Raw genomic sequence first — 18,736 nt, 5'->3', positions numbered from 1 at the left:
TTAGCCGGTTTGGGTAATCTAGGAACTAAGATGGTTAAATGTAAGAAATAACTTTGTATTTTCATTCTTTTCATTACAACATTATAATAAGCGGAAATGAAAGTATAGTGCTATTTTGAGAATAAAAAAATTATGTTGCTATTTCGAGCATTTAAAAGTTTTAAAAACAAGTTGAAGTGTATGATAGTGGCATAATGAAAGTGTGTTGCTATATCGAGCATTAACAAAAAGCATTGTACTTTCATTTATACACGTATTATAGTATCTTCCTTTCATTTCTTTTCATTACAACATTGTAATCGGAAGAAATAAAAGCATCTTTCTATTTCAAGCATTGTTATATTTAGTAGGTCTTTTGAAAAACACTGATATAATAGGAAAACATGGAGTATGATGCATGGCTTAAATGCAACAAATATAAATGTATTTCCGCTAATTTGTTTATTATATTATTTTACTTTCATTTCTTCATGTTACAACATTATACTTTATGGGGATTCTGCTTTTTCTCCACAAATCCATGATTCACAGTCGACATGCCCACCATCATCGGTCATCAGAGTTTTATTTCGTTTCATTTTTTGGTTTTTATTTTCGTTTAGGTATAAAAGCATTTGTTGATTCGGTTTTAAACAAGAGTGTGGATGCATGTACCAATATTGTGATTCTTTTTACTTTGTGAACCGTGGTTTCCATGAGTTATAATCTAGTAAACTAATAAATGCATTTACAAATCAGAGCACTAGTAATATCTAAGGTGTGTCATTGTTTGAATATAAAATGTTTTTATGGAATTTGAACACCAATCATTATTTTATGTCTCAGGAATACTATAACCATTTTAATCTTTTATAACGTGTCAAAACGATCAACATAAAAATATTGTCACATTTAAATGAGTTTCAGTGAGAAAACTTTAAAAGGGAAATTGTATATTGCTTTTTCTTTTATATATATATATATATATATATATATATATATATATATATATATATATATATATATATATATATATATATATATATTATGCATACTATTACATACATTCTAATATATATTTTTTATTATAACAACTTGTTGTATATAGTTTACTAATACACTATATATTAAATAAAAGTTCTTAAAAACAATAATGTTTTCTATTTTTGGAGTTTTTGTTACAAATGTTTTAGATTTTGACAAATTTAGTCTTTGCAGTTTTTTAATTAATGGAAAAGTTCCTTATAAAGTTTTTTTCTTACAAAAACAATCCATACATCTAAGATTTTATATGTTGGTAAGTTTGGCTCATGTGTAGAAAAATAAATTACAAAAATTGTTCCGGTAATTTACAGAAAATATCATTGTGTATTTTTCTTTACATAAATGATTCATATGTTTAAAAATATACAAAAATTATCCTCGTAGTTTACAGCAAATGTCATTGTGTTTTTTTTTACACAAGGGGTCCATATATTTTAAATTTTTACAATAATAGCCCTTATGTAATAGAAATTTTATATGTTTGGTTCCTACAGTTTCCTATGTCGGAAAGTTTGGTTCCCCTTAAAAAGTGCATATAAAACGATAAAACAATTAATAACAGTGCTTTCCTTTTATATGATTAGAACATAGTAAGCAAAACCTTGACTGCGTCCCCTGCGAAGCTCCGATTCGACCCACCCATCTATTAGGAGACATCTACCTCATCCTGATCACAAAGATCTCCTAACATAAAGGTGAAGGTGGCTCTTTAAATCACCTAACAAGCCAAAAGTTTGACTTGAGCCTACTTTGCTAAGAGAATAGAGAGAAGGAAAAGGCAGATGACTGAAAGCAATCCTTCCAACCATGAAGTTGAACACAACACTGACTTTGGTTGGAAGTCTAACTACCTATCTGTCTCCATCTCTGGCAATAAATCTATCTTACTTTGTCCTAGCAGTCGAGTTTCACATATTTTTCCCATCCCTGATGATTAAATGGATAACTTAGCAAATTGATGCGATAAGTTACAAGGATGAATGTCTATCTGGAGACACACTAAAAACCATGCCTTTTGAACCAAAACACAACAACCATCTTCCAAATCAAAAGAAAAAAGGGGAAGAAAGAAGAAGTACAACCTTAGAGCACATGTAATACACAATCGAGTTGCTTACACAGCACATCTCTTTATCTCTCTCTAGATATCTAACCAATCTTTGAATCAGACTATCGTCTGCCTAAAAGAAAAGTCTCATTAAAGAAGCTTTGCTTGAAGGATCCTAATAGCAAGCTGCTTAGTTGCTCTCCCTAAGCTAAATGAACAACCCAACCTAGCAACAATTTTTAATATAGCTATCAAATAATTATATGAATGTTATTAGGTCCTTAAAATAATTATTTGGGCTATGCTTATATAATAATAATAGTCAGACTAATTAAATTATCGCGGTTATCGTTAGACTAAACCCTAGTGGTATTGTTACTAGGTTTTATCGAAGGAAAACCGTTTTGAGAGTATCGAAGCGTTGTCCGAGTGCTGAATCACCACCTTTCAGGTGAGTGCATAGTTACTTTCAGCTTACACATAGATATGAAGTATTTTATATAAATTACGTGCTATGTGTGCATATTATTTGAATACTTGCTATCTATGCTGGATGAACGATTTCATACATGTTTTATATGATTTAAACTTTATATGTATTTTATATCTACAAAAATGTTGGGGTAAGACATGGGTAGATGTAATAGATGAAATATAAGTTGGATGATGATTTGAGAGGTGAAATAGACCGTGAGGTGAGGGTAAGAGGTGGATAATGTGAGAAGCCTTTTTCCCAAATGATGGTCCCGTCATTCAGCAGAGTATGGATGACAACCACGAACTATTCTAGACAGTCCAGTGGAACACTAGCAGGCTCACAACCTGTAGGTGCTGTGAACGATGTGTTCACTGGTGTACTCTAAAAACCCACTGACACATATTGCGAGTGGATACTGTCGATAAACGAAATAGCCCTGGCAACTATGGATTTAGTGCCTGTTGAGCAAACCCTGACAGCTATAGACTTAGTGCCCGTTGAGTAAACCCTGGCAACGATGAATTTCGTGCCGATTCCTTAGGATGATCCTTAGGAATGAATTAACGAGGAGTAGCTGATTCTTAGGGTAGACCCTTAAGAGTAAAGAAGATAATGTGGATGGGTAATTGGGTTGATTGTTTGATTGTTTAAACATAATGATTATATTATTGTGGGTTGAAAACCCTATGTACTCACCAGGTTTCCCAACCTGACCCACTCAGTTTATTTACATCACAGGTGTTGATATGAAGTCACATTACACTGAGAGATTAAAGAGATGTAGATCACTAGTGTAAATAAATGTAAGTTCCGTTTATGCTTATGTTTCTGTATTGACGATGACATCCCAAACGTTTTAACATAAATAAAATACGTTTCTTCGAAAATGTTTTGATAATGTATTTATCGTATTTTTCTAGGAACAAATTCCGCAACATTTTTATGAAAAGAAGTACTCTGATTTTTATAAAGCATAAACAAAACCCGTTTTTTCTGGCCGTGATTTTGGGGATGTCACAGTTGGTATTAGAGCATTAGTTTAAGCGAACTAGGAATATGGATTTATTTCTAGACTTAAACTTAGAATGCTAAGCAATGATTGTGAGGTGTGAGCACTAGCTTATTTTAGGAATTATGCCTAAAATGCTTTTATGTGCTAAATGTTTTATGTCTTATATGTTGTTATTTATTCGGATCTATGGTCTGTTGCCGACCGGATCTGGAAACCTTACGTGTTTAGGATTCTAAACGTACGACTACGATATTAGAACTAGCATGTAAACGTTTTGGAGTGATAAGGATGATTTAAACGTCAATCCTAAGTAAAGGTCTAGATTTACCTTATTCGGTGTATAGATCAAGATGACAAGGACCCGTAGCGGAAACGTAAACGCAAATGGAAATAGGAACCAACCCCCTCAACCCCTAGTGGTTCAGAAAATACCTGTTGTAGAAGAAGTTACACCTGAACCAGTCACCATGGCTGGAGTTCAAGCCATGATTCAGGCTATGCTAGCTGAACAAGGGGAAGAAATGAGACAGATGTTCCACGAAAATAGGGACGAACCTACCATACATGTTGAGCCGACCGAGCCAATTCCCGAACAATCTGAGGAAGGGAACTACAGCCGCCAAACGAGTCAAGTGGGGACTCAAAGTGAACAAAGGGAAGGCCCGGAGGGGAGAAACGAGAAGGATGGGCGAATGTACAAGAATTTCCTGGGTGCGAAACCATCGAGTCTCTCAGGAAGCCTGAAGCCGGTTGAGATTATGGATTAGATCTCCGAGATGGAGATGGTGTTTGAGAGTTGCAACTGTAGCGAGAAACAAAAGATCGTCTTCGCTGTAAGATAACTGAAAACTGGAGTTTTGAGCTGGTGGAAGCTATTGGCAGATACGATGCCACGAGGAGAAGCCTTAAGGATGTCATGGGAAAAGTTCTTGGAATAGTTGAAAATGCAGTACTGCTCGGAGATAGATCTGATAGACCTAAACAACGAGTTTCAGAACCTGAAGAAAAGGAAGATGAGTGTTGATGAGTATGCCACCGCATTCACCGAGAGGATGAAGCTATTCCTCTACTTGGTACCTACTGAACTCTCCAAGATTGATAGGTTTGCTAACGGATCACCCACAGAATTTGGCCCAAAGGTCAAAATGGCAACTACCTTGAAAACAGTTGTTAGGGTAGCTAAGAACATAGAGGCCCAGGTAAGAGAAATGGGTCTAGAAAAAGATAAAGTAGGAGAGAAGCTGAAGTTTGAAGGACCTTCAAGGTCCAACAAGGAAACCAAATTCTCAAAGCTTGGAGGAGGAGATGGAGGTGAAGCGAGATGGTGTGATAAATGCAAGAAGAAGCATTGTGGGAAGTGCAACGAAGAAGTGACTTGTTACAAGTGTGGAAGGACTGGTCACTATTCCAAGGATTGCACACATAATGATAAAGTATGCTACGGATGTGGAGGCAAGGGGCACATGTCCAGAGACTGCCCGAGGAAAAATAAAGCAGCAATACCAGAAACGCCACCAAGGCCAAGGGTATTCCACATGATCCTCGACGAAGCGGAAAATAATGCGAGGAACCAAGGATAAGGAATCTATACCTGAAGATCGAGTTACGAGGTAGCCTAATAGATAAAACCACATGATGTAGCCTCTTAAAGGCATAGTCTAGGGTGAACTTGAACACCATGTAATAGTTTCAAGAAATAATAAAATCTTCGTTTTGTTATCTGGTGTGTTAAACTGTTATGTGATTTTCTTGAATGGTGACTTGGAAAACTGCGAGATAATACTTGGGACGAGTATGAGTAGGTGTGAAAGGTAGTAGATGCATATACTACCGGAAGCACAGGACTCACACTTGGATCAGTGAAAGTCACAAGGTTACTAAGAAGCTAGTAATTGATACCGGTTTATTCAATTATGTCGTTACCATCATTTCGGTAATGACTAAAAAGATTATTGATATTTCGACCCGAGTGGTCATATCGAATTGAGTCCGACTACGATGAGAATGTTAAATGGTTCAGAGAACTGTAACATCCCCTTCTGGCACGTATCACAATATTGTCCGCTTTGGGCCACTCGGTGCGAGGACTTCCCAGCCGATGTGGGATCAGATCTAACCCACTTTCACCCCCATTATAGGGTTCGACGTCCCCGTCGAACACATCGATCCGTGCCCTGGCTCTGATACCATTTGTAACATCCCCCTCTGGCACGTATCACAATATTGTCCGCTTTGGGCCACTCGGCGCGAGGACTTCCCAGCCGATGTGGGATCAGGCTGGGAAGGAGAACTAAGCATTCCTTATAAGGGGTGTGGATACCTTCCCCATCACAATGCGTTTTAAAGTCGTGGGGGCAGCAGATCCCATAAGAACTCTGCAGTTAAGCGTGCTCGGGCGGGAGTAGTACCAGGATGGGTGACCCCCTGGGAAGTCCTCGTGCTTAGTGGCCCAAAGCGGACAATATTGTGATACGTGCCAGAGGGGGATGTTACAAATGGTATCAGAGCCAGGGCACGAGTCGATGTGTTCGACGGGGACGTCGAACCCTATAATGGGGTGTGAAAGTGGGTTAAATCTGATCCCACATCGGCTGGGAAGGAGAACTAAGCATTCCTTATAAGGGGTGTGGATACCTTCCCCATCACAACGCGTTTTAAAGTCGTGAGGGCAGCAGATCCCATAAGAACTTTGCAGTTAAGCGTGCTCAGGCGGGAGTAGTACCAGGATGGGTGACCCCTTGGGAAGTCCTCGTGCCGAGTGGCCCAAAGTGGACAATATTGTGATACGTGCCAGAGGGGGATGTTACAGAACCAAGTTCGATGTAGCACCGAATTAAGCCGGAAGAATTAATCAAAGCAATCAGTAGAAGTATCGGGATGGTTGCCAGAGATGCTACCTTTTAAGATGTAATTAGAACATGAAGGAAGGTATAGACTGTTCCGGAATTTGACTCTAAACGACCTAAGTCCAAGCAATGCATCACACGATGATAGGTCATTAGAATATGACGCATCGTTCCATTAAATTCGTATCAACAGAGGATTGACATTATGACTTGAAGGTCATAATTTGGAGTCTAACGTGAGATAGAGAGCGGATGCAAAATCGAGCACCGCCTGTAGTCAAGGTAGGCCTGGCAATCGTGTCGTGTTCGGGTTGGCGGGTTAGCGGGTTAAAATATGCCAACCCCAACACGACCCATTGAAATATACAGGTCACGGGTTGGCGGGTTTGGAACATAAACCTATATATGACCCGCCAACCCATTTATTTATACGGGTTCATAAGTTAGCTGGTTTGTGGGTTAATTTGGGTTTATGGGTTAGGCCTGGCAATCGTGTCATGTTCGGGTTGGCGGGTTAGCGGGTCAAAATATGCCAACCCCAACACGACCCATTTAAATATACAAGTCACGGGTTGGCGGGTCACGGGTCGGCGGGTTTGGAACATAAACCTATATATGACCTGCCAACCTATTTATTTATAAGGGTTCATAGGTTAGCTGGTTTGTGGGTTAATTTGGGTTTGTGGGTCCTAATTTTAGACATTTAAGTCTTAAGCATCCAAATAAAAATTAAAAACATTCATAGAAACATGTTACAGACTTAGCCTTATAGGTTACGACTTACGACCTTAGACCATCCACCACGAGTCAAAATGTCAAAACAATCAAATGGTCTATGAAAAATGGTATATATTATATAATACTTATTAAATATTAATACTTGATACATAAATACATTTAAAAATAAAATAATTTTTTTTATTAAGAATATAAACGGGTTGGCGGGTCAACCCGTTTATTTTTTGAGAAACCCATATATGACCCATTTAATAAACGGTTTGGCGGGTTGGTGGGTTAGCGGGTTGAAAAACTCAACCCAAACCCATTTATTTCATGTCGTGTTGCGTGTCGTGTCGAGAATTGCCAGCCCTAAGTCAAGGAGTCTAAGAGTTAGATACTCGTTCGAAGAAACATCGAAGCTATGACTTAGGATGAATAGATAACGAATGGAGTCATCATGTGAGCCCTTTTTCGTTGATGATTCCGAGACGTAATCATCCTAAGGGGGAGATAATTGTAACGCCCGTAGATCCGGGCTAGTCAATTTAGAGGCAATAAGTGTCGAAAACGACTTTTCTACAAATGATTATTTAGAATAAATAATCTTAACCAAGTTTTAGAATATGTCTCAAGGTTTTTGTACATATAAAGAACGCCGAAATCCGAGTTATAACGAAGAAATTATGACATGTTGAAGTTTCGCGACAGAACCGACACGATACCGGGAAGCGTAAATAGTGAATTTACGATAGAGCGAGATTTAGCCTTAGCGATCTAAACTAAAGTCTTAGAATATGTTAAACTAAGAACATTGATAAAAAGAACGCCCAAATCTGACTTCGTATGAAGAAGTTATGATTTTTCGAAGTTTCGGATTAGCAGTGTACAATCCGAAATTCGAAGGTTAGATCGAGCAGTTTTTAGCCGACACAACCTAAACAAGAATCGAAGATCTCGTTAATAGTAGCGTAATGAGAAAAAGATGGGCAAAAACGGACGTCGGATGAAGAAGTTATGAGGATTTAACGGACCACTCCTGTCCCGGCCTGTTAATAATACAAAATTTAAAATCGAGTCAAAATTAGCTGACGGAGTCTAAACGAAAGTTGTAGAGTATGTTCCCACCTTCACGTGGATATAAAGAACGTCAGAAGCGGAGGTCGTATGCGAAAGTTACGAATTTTTGAAGTTGTAACTCGAATTTGCGAAGCTGGTGCAATGGGTGATGACGTGGCTCGATCAGGGCCGTAGCTTGCGGATCACGGTCTGGTCTTCGGATTCGGACACGTAGCCCTCACATACGCCCCGCGTACGCAGCTCGGTACGCCCAGCGTAATTCGAGGTCCTCTGGCCTATAAATAGGGTGCGAACCCTTCCGAAAAATTCACACCTTTCTTCATTTCTTCTCTCACTACTTTCTCTCTATAGGGTTTTGAACCCTCCCTAAAGTCTAGGTGAACCCCTATCTCCCGAGGGAAGCCCCGAGGCTCCCGGAGTCCCGAGAAAAAGGGTATTTCGGTTTCGAAACGCTGCTCCAATTAAGTTCCGATTTTCGATAAAATTCGCTGTAAGTGTGCTATGCTTACGCAATTTTTAATATAGCTATCAAATAATTATAGGAATGTTATTAGGCCCTTAAAATAATTATTTGAGCTATTATTATGAGTTATATTGAGTGTTATTAATGCTTATATAATAATAATAATAGTCAGACTAATTAAATTATCGCGGTTACCGTTAGACTAAACCCTAGTGGTATTGTTACTAGGTTTTATCGAAGGAAAACCATTTTGAGAGTATCGAAGCGTTGTCCGAGTGCTGAATCACCACCTTTCAGGTGAGTGCATAGTTACTTTCAGCTTACACATAGATATGAAGTATTTTATATAAATTACGTGCTATGTGTGCATATTATTTGAATACTTGCTATCTATGCTGGATGAACGATTTCATACATGTTTTATATGATTTAAACTTTATATGTATTTTATATCTACAAAAATGTTGGGGTAAGACATGGGTAGATGTAATAGATGAAATATAAGTTGGATGATGATTTGAGAGGTGAAATAGACCGTGAGGTGAGGGTGAGAGGTGGATAATGTGAGAAGCCTTTTTCCCAAATGATGGTCCCATCATTCAGCAGAGTATGGATGACAACCACGAACTATTCTAGACAGTCCAGTGGAACACTAGCAGGCTCACAACCTGTAGGTGCTGTGAACGATGTGTTCACCGGTGTACTCTAAAAACCCACTGACACATATTGCGAGTGGATAATGTCGATAAACGAAATAGCCCTGGCAACTATGGATTTAGTGCCTGTTGAGCAAACCCTGACAGCTATAGACTTAGTGCCCGTTGAGTAAACCCTGGCAACGATGAATTTCGTGCCGATTCCTTAGGATGATCCTTAGGAATGAATTAACAAGGAGTAGCTGATTCTTAGGGTAGACCCTTAAGAGTAAAGAAGATAATGTGGATGGGTAATTGGGTTGATTGTTTGATTGTTTAAACATAATGATTATATTATTGTGGGTTGAAAACCTATGTACTCACCAGGTTTCCCAACCTGACCCACTCAGTTTATTTACATCACAGGTGTTGATATGAAGTCACATTACACTGAGAGATTAAAGAGATGTAGATCACTAGTGTAAATAAATGTAAGTTCCGTTTATGCTTATGTTTCTGTATTGACGATGACATCCCAAACGTTTTAACATAAATAAAATACGTTTCTTCGAAAATGTTTTAATAACGTATTTATCGTATTTTTCTGGGAACAAATTCCGCAACATTATTATGAAAAAAAGTACTCTGATTTTTATAAAGCATAAACAAAACCGGTTTTTTCTGGCCGTGATTTTGGGGATGTCACAAGTTACCCTACACTTACTTCTTAACTTATAAACTAATAAACTAATAAGCAATAAGTTTTTTTTTGCCAAACACCCCCTAAATTGTTATTACTTCCATTTATACATACCCAAACCACTTGTACTGTTTATCGTCATTTTTTTCTCGTTTTCCTTAATTCCTTTAGTAATTTAATGTCCTACTAAGTAAAATGCTAAAATATATAAATAATAGTTTATAAAAATAAACCTTTAGAATATCAGGTGTTGTGATTCAAAAGTTGATAAATAGGCCTTTGAGATGGCCAAAATAATCAGGTGTCAACTTGTTCATTGTGATTTTAAACCAAGTTTGGTCACAAATTAAAACATTTTCAACGATGGTATGTAATTCAAGGATTCATATTGATTTAGGTTCTCGATACCTTAAAATATTGAACAAAATCTATATAGAACCTTATAATAAGGACAATAATCACTGTAATTAGGAAGTCGATGTGATGAAACTTGATATTATAAGGACCAATGATGAAAAAGGTTTCATTTTTTTGACTAAACAAGATGAAAAATATACAAACTACCTTAATCATATCAAATCTTGTGTTTAAGCGTTCTTTATTGCAAAAGTAAGATGCCAAAATATACAAACTAATGATAATACAATGCTCTAACTGGCCCTCTTGGTTAAGTTCTTTGAACATGCAAAGCCAACACATTAAAGAAACATAGTAAAAACCTTTTTAGGAACAAACCTGATATAATAAAGCTTTCACCCAATATATTTATAGAATAAAAATACAAAAAGTTAAAAATGATGAAATCAATTATAAGTATGGATTAAAATAAAAACTTGTTAAGAAAGAGCTATCTGCAGGAGGGATATTTGAATCAACATGTATTTTCTGATGGTTTCAAATTTTGAATTATCCGAAATTCAAGGAATGAGATAGATTTTGTTGAGAAATATAAGGATTTAAAATACAGGTTAAAATTTAATATTATTTTATTGATGACTACTTGTACTATTAGCTTAATGATTTGAACGTATTAAAAAAAATATTATTATATTCAATCTATTTTTAGAAATAGTGAGATATCTTTATATATATATATATATATATATATATATATATATATATATATATATATATATATATATATATATATTAATTTGTTTTATATCCATTTGTTTATGATCATTTACTTTCATTTATCTTCATTACACTTGTGAGTTTATATTCGTTTATGTTATTCCCTCATTTGGTTAATTTATAACGACCAATTTTATAAAGTATGAATAAGCCAACATAATAAAAGGCTACAAGCCTCAAATTTAAAATGATTACATGAGCTATAAGGAAGGACGTTCACACTTACAAACCTTTTTTTTATTATTGGATGTTTACATTCATTTGTGTGCGATTATGTTTATTTTTTTTATTATTTTACGTGGTTTGTGTATATTCATTTATGTTCCTTAGTACCAACACAACAAATACAAACAATATATTTTTTTAAACAACCAAATACAAACAAGAAAATTCGCTTGTTTGTTTATGTGTCTATGTTCGTTTATTTGTTCGGTTCAACTTAAAACAAATGAATAAAAACAAACCATCATTGTATTGGTTTACTCATTGCCTAAAAAAATTAATGGTTAGCGTTGTAAATATGGTTGAAATACTTGGCAACCATTTATTGTTTCACAAAGATATTCGAAGAATGGGGATAGCATCCTAGTGGAATTGCCACAACTGAAACTTGTTTATTAATTAATCCTTGCCATACCTACACACCGACTTATAACGACGTTAATTCCACCCATATTCGTTTAAGTGATATCATGTCGTATTAAGACTTAAATATATTACATATTTTATATTTTATATTTTATATTTACAAGAAATTTAAAATTATTTAAGTAAATGTTTTGGTAGAAAATGTTGATATTCATATTGTTTTTTTAATTTATTTATTATTTAAATTTTAGTTGAATTGTTGAAAAGCTTTTGGACCACGGCAACGGAAAGCCGAAAACCAGAAGTTGGCCCAAAGGGGGCTTTTCCGGGGAAATTAGGGCACAGCTTATCTACACGCACTATCGAAACTACTCTCCCCTGAGGATTATCGTTCTTTCTAAAAGGTACTGATTTATTGTTAATGTCGTGGATTTTATTTCTTAATTTACATCACATTCGCTGTATCAGTAGGTTGTTTATATGCGAACTTTGATGAATTTGGTGTTTGTCGCTGCAATTTGAGTCGCGCTTTTACTTCCAATGCTGTCAACTAAGATTACCTCTCGGTTATATAGGCCTTTTTAGTATCTACATGCGTGTCGATGGGCTACACTTAGCATCAATTTAGGGCTTACAAGTTGTTTCCGTTGAATTTGTTTTGTGGATGAATACATTGGTAGAATAGGAATTGGACTAAGGTTTGCCTAGAAAAAAACGTTGTTCTGTATGCATACAAGTGAAATGCGAAAATGGACTAGATATAAGACATGGTTGTTCAAGAAAAGGCGTTTTGCAAGGTTGGCTTTCTAATAGTATATGGTTTTGGATAGGTTAAGAAAGGTGATGGCTGGATTTGCATGTGATGTTAAACAACATTAAATATACAGGGCATCTTCTTTCGTGGTGTTGTTAAAGAATCTAAAGTGTTCATTTCACTAGCAATTTTAGTAGCTTTTAAAATTATGCTGTGGATGTTAACCTGTTCACTTATTGTTCCTAACAAATTAATTTATTGGATTTCTGCTTCTTGCTGTTGTTGGCATCCATGTTAACTCATCTTATATTTGTTAACACATGCTCTTCTTTCTTTATGATACAGGCAAGAACGAGACCATGTCTGTTGATAATTCTGTAGTTGATTCTTCAGTGACTGAATGGAAGCCTGATGTAGAGATTAAGAACAATCAAGGTAGTGATCCCTAGTCCTGGGAAAACTGTTTAAATAATGTCTTGTCATTTTATACATAAAAATAGTGTATTATCAGAGTCATAGTTTGGTTTACATTAGGTATTAGAACTAACTAACATTAAATAACTTCTACAAAGAATCTTATTTTTGAACTTTACTTGTGGTGGGACCCCAAGTTGCACTTACTATATGTGGAATTAGTAAAGTGTAAAACTTGAACATTGTTGAGTTGTTATTTAGGCTTTATGATTACCTGAACTTGGAAGTGAAATATGTATTGATGTTAGTTATTCATTTCTTTTTTGCAAACAGTAGATATCATATTATGTATGAATAACATTAACAAGCATCATTTATGGTATCAGTTGTTGAATGAATGATTCTTTTAGTAGTTAAAATGAATGGGTTAGAATGTTGTTATAGAAAGCCCAAATGACAAAGTAGAAAAGGATGCATATCGTTCTGGGGCAGAAGATCAAGACCATTCTTGTGAACAAGTAGGAACCTCAAATGCAAATAAAAGGAGTAAATCAAGATATTTCATCATAAAGAGTTTAAACCATGATAATATCCAACTATCAATCCAGAGAGGAATTTGGGCTACCCAAGTGATGAATGAACCCATCTTAGAAGAAGCCTATCATGTAACTTCATTTCCCTTTGTTTTGTGTGTGTATCTTTTTGCAAACCATCTACTTCTACTTCTAGTAGATGACACTTGCACTTAATCTTGCAGAATTCTGGTAAGGTGATATTAATATTTAGTGTGAATATGAGTGGTTTCTTTCAAGGGTATGCCCAGATGATGTCATCTGTTGGGTGGAGAAGGGACAATGTTTGGAGCCATGGACATGGTGGAAGCAAACCATGGGGTCGCAGTTTTAAGGTTAAATGGCTTCGGTTACAAGACTTGCCTTTCCAGAAGACACTTCATTTAAAGAATCCTTTGAATCAATACAAACCTGTTAAAATCAGTAGAGATTGCCAGGTATTATGACATTTCTTCATACCATATTACCATTCTTACATTCTAATTCTATCATGTGTGACACTTTGACTTTGATAATATATATTATTTGTTTCAGGAGTTACCTCAAGATATTGGAGAAGCTCTGTGTGAGCTGATTGATGGGGAAAATTGTTTGGATGAAAATCAGACTAGGTTTTAATTTTGTTTTGATGCACCTTTAGTTATTCTTTTAGGTTGGTAACTTATATGATTTTAAAAAAAAAAAAAAAAATTTATGCAGTTACGCGTTTAACATGGATATATTGGCACCGAGTTATTATGGTTTAGAAGATGAGGAATGTGAGGTGGCGGTGGGCCCCACCCCGATGCATATAGCAGCAGCACCTATGATGTACCCTTCAATGGTGTATCAGCATGAATCAGAAGCAAGTAGATTTCATCAAAGACAACAAGGGGGATTTCATAATCATAACACAGAAGAAACTAGTTTTATGAACAAAAATGTGGACATGGTTGGTGATAAATCCTTGGTATGTGATGATTGGGATTTGTGTGCAGAAAGGAACGGAGGAGGACATGCTAATAATCATAATCATAATAATAATAATAATAATGCTATTACTGATGATGATATCCTCGAAATGGTAAGGTTAAATCCGTTTAATAAACCGATTATTGTAAATCATGATGATGTTCATAATCATAATTGGGGTGTTTTTTACTGATGCAGACATATGAAGAGTACCTGGAAGCCCATGCCAGAGGTGGCAAAAGAATGCCACGTCAACTGGTCAGTCAGTAAACTTAAATTTGTCAAGAGTATATATTTATAAAATTAGTTTTAGAAAAATGATTATTGATGATGGATTTGGACAGGTGAAAGAGCCTAGTAAAAAAAGTCGAGACTCATCCATTAGCAAAGAGCACGATGATGAGTCGTAAGTATACATTTTATTTATTTATTTATTAATAAAAAAAGTTAAGGATTTACTGCAATGAGTGTTTTATCATTTTTTGGTGTAGTGATTCGCATTCACGGTCAAGGAAGAGAAGTCGGCATCACCATCATCGTCATCATCGTAAATGACTAGAATGGATTTAGTTGTGGTTTTAATTTCATTTGCTAGTATGTACGTGTCAAATGGAAGATAGATAGACACCCAAGAAGTTAGTTATATGATGTTGTACTCTTGGTTACTAGCTATATCTCTACTTTTCATATCATCTGTAAACCTAACATGTAAATAAATATGTCAACACTGTTGCTATATGTCTATTTTTATGACGTTGGAGTTGGTCCGAAAAATGGATCATCCATAAGTGTAATTTTGTTATTGATTGCGTAAAAGCTACTAAATCTTCCTCATGAAAAATAGTGTTTGGAAGCGCTGATACTCCTTGTCTCATATCGATCCACTGCTTGACCAACTGAGTTTTGTTGACCTTATCGTTTAGTATATTGGTTCAACTGGTATTAAATATACTTATACTAACTTTAAAAAAAAAAAAAAAAAAAAAAAACTATGAATTTGAAAAAAATTAAAATTATCTATAGATTAGAACCATATCTAAAGCTTTTAATTTTGACCTGTTTGGCAATTTTAAAAATGACCTTGGGAGTGTACCAAGACAATACATAGTTTTATAGTCCATATGCGTTCGCTGTAGGACTGTAAGGTTTAATTGATGAGTTATGAGTAGCTTTGGCTTCGTCGTTTTTACTTTTTACATATACCCAAAGGCCGAAGGGAAAAATATAAATAACATTGACTACGCGATTTACATTTCATTTTAAATATAAATGGAAAACGGCAACGGCAACGGCAACGGCGGTGTAAACCATACGATCAGCTGCAACGATCTAATTTCCAAGTTGAAGGATGACGGAGATTTCGATCGCCTCCGTCTCAAGATTATCCGCAAGCTTAAGGAAAACGTGAGTCTCTATTTAGATTCAATTTCTTTCTCTCTCTCTCTCTTTGCAAATATAACTCGTTAATTAGGGCTTCATTTGGTAACTTCATACGCTTCAGTAGTGTTAGTTGTAATAATTAATTAATTTTTTTTTTTTGTGATGTTTGACTTCCACAATTCTGCTTTGCTTTGCGGAAAAATCCATGCCATTTATGCTTCTCTGAATACCACTAGGTTTTCACATCCAGAGTTGAAAAATTGGCCAGCAATTTCGAACCTACACTACACTGGTATAATTAAATTAATAAATAGGTGAACATGGCACACTAATATGTAACATGGAAAGGGCAATCAGAGGGTGAAAGATGTTGTAGACTTTATAAATTCAGTTCTAAGGACATTGTTGCTAATGTACAAAACAAATGAGGAGGTAAAGTATGGAGATTGGACTCTGGAGACAGACCCAACCTCCTTGCTTAGTTTTAATATATATAAAAAAAGTGGACGTTCATCACCAAACTTGAGGCGAGTAGGAGTTTTATCAACAGATTTGAGTGTTTTTGAAGATTTGAAAGCTCATAAGTGGAGTTTTGGATCTACAAATGCATGTATGATGTATTCGATGTGCCTCTCAATTATGAATGTGTGGGTGTATATAGAAATATTAGTAACAGACAGTTAATGGAGGTTTTTGGTTTTTGGTTTGTGAATTGTGTGTGTGTGTGTGTGTTTGGTGGCAGGAAGAGTTGCGAAAGAGCATTGTGTCAATGGTGAAGCAGTCGGTGGCGCTTAACCGCCCTGGATCTGAGAACATGAAGCCTCGTCAACTATCCGATACCATCCATCAGGAAGTCGGGTGGGTACTTTTCTTCCCGTTTCCCACATTTTTTATTTTTTTATTTTTCTACATTATTTTTATTTACAAATATTAAATTCCAGTTTTAATTTATAATTATAGGGACAGAGTAAACGAACAAATTTCCAACGGGCTTTGGGAAATAATCCGATCACCCGATGGCGACATCAAAACCGAGATCACAGAAACCGTAAAATCAGTTTACAACAAACTCTCAACACCAAATCCCGACCCAAAACGAACCCGGATAGAAAACAATCAAATTGACATCAACTTACCCCAACAACAACAACAAGAAGAAAAAGAAACACTCCATCAATCAAAACAAGTATTGGAGAAGGATACTGTGGATCCAAGTTCACCACCTGGATATGGATTTTCTACAGGTAAAGATGAAGGCGATGATGGTAGTGATGAAGACCCCGAAGCACCCCCTGGGTTTTGTTAACGTTTAAAATTTTCTAATTGCTGCTAACAACATTTACACTTTATCAACCATGGATTTTATAGCATCCAGTTTTAGATAAAAAACTAAAAAAATCAACTATTGCCCATTTTATGTTAATTCAATCACTTGTTTTAGCGTCTTATTTTTTGAAGTAGAATCTAAATAGCAAGTTAGCAACATACTTTTTTTTTTTTTTTTTAATTTTTTATGTCAAAAACTGTTGAATATATATATATATATATATATATATATATATATATATATATATATATATATATATATATATATTTGATGCATAATTATGTAAAGCATGACGGTCAGATTTCTCAAGAAAGTTAATTGTATTTTGATCCGAAGTATATATTTGTTTGTGAAATGGCAACATACTTTTGTTGATTTATTTATTATAGCATCCTACTTTTGCTTCTTGTTGTTAAGAACATTGTAATTTTAAAATCTACCAAGTTGACAATGTCCTTTATATACAAAGCATTTTTCATTTCTATAATAGGGGTTAATTTTTGGATGAATAATGTTCTAATAAGACAAAAACAGAAGTACATTGATGTAGTTTGATTTTTTAAAGTAGAAGGCATTTAGTAAGAAAAAGTTTAATGTTGTAGTGGAGGTAAATGAAATAGGATGTTGTAAACTTGTAATACACAATTAAACGAAAGTTGACTTAACCATATTCAGGATTAGTCATGTTAATTTTAATTAAAAAAATTCACCTTTATCGATAGTAATAAAGTGTGATGTAAGAAACGAGGTTTTTAAGCCGCACGTTGCGGCGGGAGATTGAACAATAACCGCTTTTATATAATATGTTTTTTAAAGTTTAAGTTCACTTACTTATAATGACTTACTCAAAATAGCAACATATTTAGACATTTTTACTAATAATTTTATGGGTAAAAAAGAAGATACATTATTGAAATTGGTAGTGGGGATCGATAAAAATATAATCATCATACATGGTAAAAATTTAAAGATACAATGTTATAATAGAAAAAAATAAAAGTGAAATGTTAAAAGAAACTACACTAAAATACATTGCCTCAAATCAAGAAGCATTTTCAACCCTTTTGTGGGTAAAACAACATGAAGGGAAAAACTCTACCTAAAATTATACATAACTTTAAAACAACACCAATAGATGAAAAATATGTAAAATATTGTAACATCCTGTTATTTTCTTCTTGTAAAGTCAATCCTAGTCAACCAAAGTCAAACTTGGGTCAACTAAAGTCAACTTAAATCTTATTCTATCTTAAATGATTGATTAATGTTTTATAAGTGTTATATGTTTAAGAGGTGAAATTTTGAAGTCCGAAGACCATTCTTTCTTTCCCTTCGGACAACAGCCTTGCAACCGACATTAGCCATGAACGAGGGGCGAAAACCCTCGGACCGTGAACGAGGCGGTGAACGGCTTCGGACCGCAATCTCGCAAAACGCATTAGGGCCGCAAACAAGGTTCACGACCGTGAACCCCTTCGGACCGTGAACTCTCACATATATATAGATTTCATCCGACTTTTAGCCCATTTCTACACTTTGAAACAAAATTTCAATCTTTTTCTCTCAAGTATCATCAGCCAAGAGCAACCTCTCCCCTTAAATAATACTAAATTC

At 35.3% G+C, this 18,736-nt stretch overlaps 2 protein-coding genes across 3 annotated transcripts; both read left to right on the top strand.

Annotated features, from left to right (window-relative positions):
• The first annotated feature begins 11,978 nt into the window (after positions 1 to 11,978).
• On the top strand, positions 11,979 to 15,217 carry LOC145034291 (YTH family protein). 2 transcript variants are annotated; one of them, XM_078982669.1, is made up of 9 exons: positions 11,979 to 12,128; positions 12,824 to 12,913; positions 13,337 to 13,557; positions 13,650 to 13,901; positions 13,999 to 14,075; positions 14,164 to 14,527; positions 14,614 to 14,673; positions 14,760 to 14,821; positions 14,907 to 15,217. In XM_078982669.1, the coding sequence occupies exons 2-9, from the start codon at positions 12,838 to 12,840 to the stop codon at positions 14,968 to 14,970; spliced, it is 1,176 nt and encodes a 391-aa protein (XP_078838795.1). In that variant the 5' UTR covers positions 11,979 to 12,128; positions 12,824 to 12,837; the 3' UTR covers positions 14,971 to 15,217. The 2 variants fall into 2 exon arrangements, with proteins under 2 accessions (XP_078838795.1, XP_078838797.1); XM_078982671.1 differs by lacking the exon at positions 11,979 to 12,128 and having other exon boundaries at positions 13,324 to 13,557.
• Positions 15,218 to 15,564: 347 nt separating this feature from the next.
• LOC145034292 (uncharacterized) lies at positions 15,565 to 17,243 on the top strand. Its single transcript, XM_078982672.1, has 3 exons — positions 15,565 to 15,819; positions 16,538 to 16,653; positions 16,756 to 17,243. The coding sequence occupies exons 1-3, from the start codon at positions 15,685 to 15,687 to the stop codon at positions 17,099 to 17,101; spliced, it is 597 nt and encodes a 198-aa protein (XP_078838798.1). The 5' UTR covers positions 15,565 to 15,684; the 3' UTR covers positions 17,102 to 17,243.
• Positions 17,244 to 18,736: the final 1,493 nt, after the last annotated feature.

The sequence above is a fragment of the Lactuca saligna genome, chromosome 3 (assembly GCF_052625555.1).
Source record: "Lactuca saligna cultivar CGN05327 chromosome 3, ASM5262555v1, whole genome shotgun sequence".
Classification (NCBI taxonomy): domain Eukaryota; kingdom Viridiplantae; phylum Streptophyta; class Magnoliopsida; order Asterales; family Asteraceae; genus Lactuca; species Lactuca saligna.
Note: the sequence above shows the minus strand (reverse complement) of the source record. Positions and strands in the feature narration are given on the sequence as shown.

Excerpts from the sequence above, each read along its gene's own strand:
- LOC145034291 (XM_078982669.1), top strand. The coding sequence starts at position 12,838 with ATGTCTGTTGATAATTCTGTAGTTGATTCTTCAGTGACTGAATGGAAG. Across the intron at positions 13,558-13,649 it reads TCTTAGAAGAAGCCTATCAT|AATTCTGGTAAGGTGATATT; the intron begins GTAACTTCATTT and ends TTAATCTTGCAG. Across the intron at positions 14,674-14,759 it reads AAAGAATGCCACGTCAACTG|GTGAAAGAGCCTAGTAAAAA; the intron begins GTCAGTCAGTAA and ends GGATTTGGACAG.
- LOC145034292 (XM_078982672.1), top strand. The coding sequence starts at position 15,685 with ATGGAAAACGGCAACGGCAACGGCAACGGCGGTGTAAACCATACGATC. Across the intron at positions 15,820-16,537 it reads TCCGCAAGCTTAAGGAAAAC|GAAGAGTTGCGAAAGAGCAT; the intron begins GTGAGTCTCTAT and ends GTTTGGTGGCAG. Across the intron at positions 16,654-16,755 it reads ACCATCCATCAGGAAGTCGG|GGACAGAGTAAACGAACAAA; the intron begins GTGGGTACTTTT and ends TTATAATTATAG.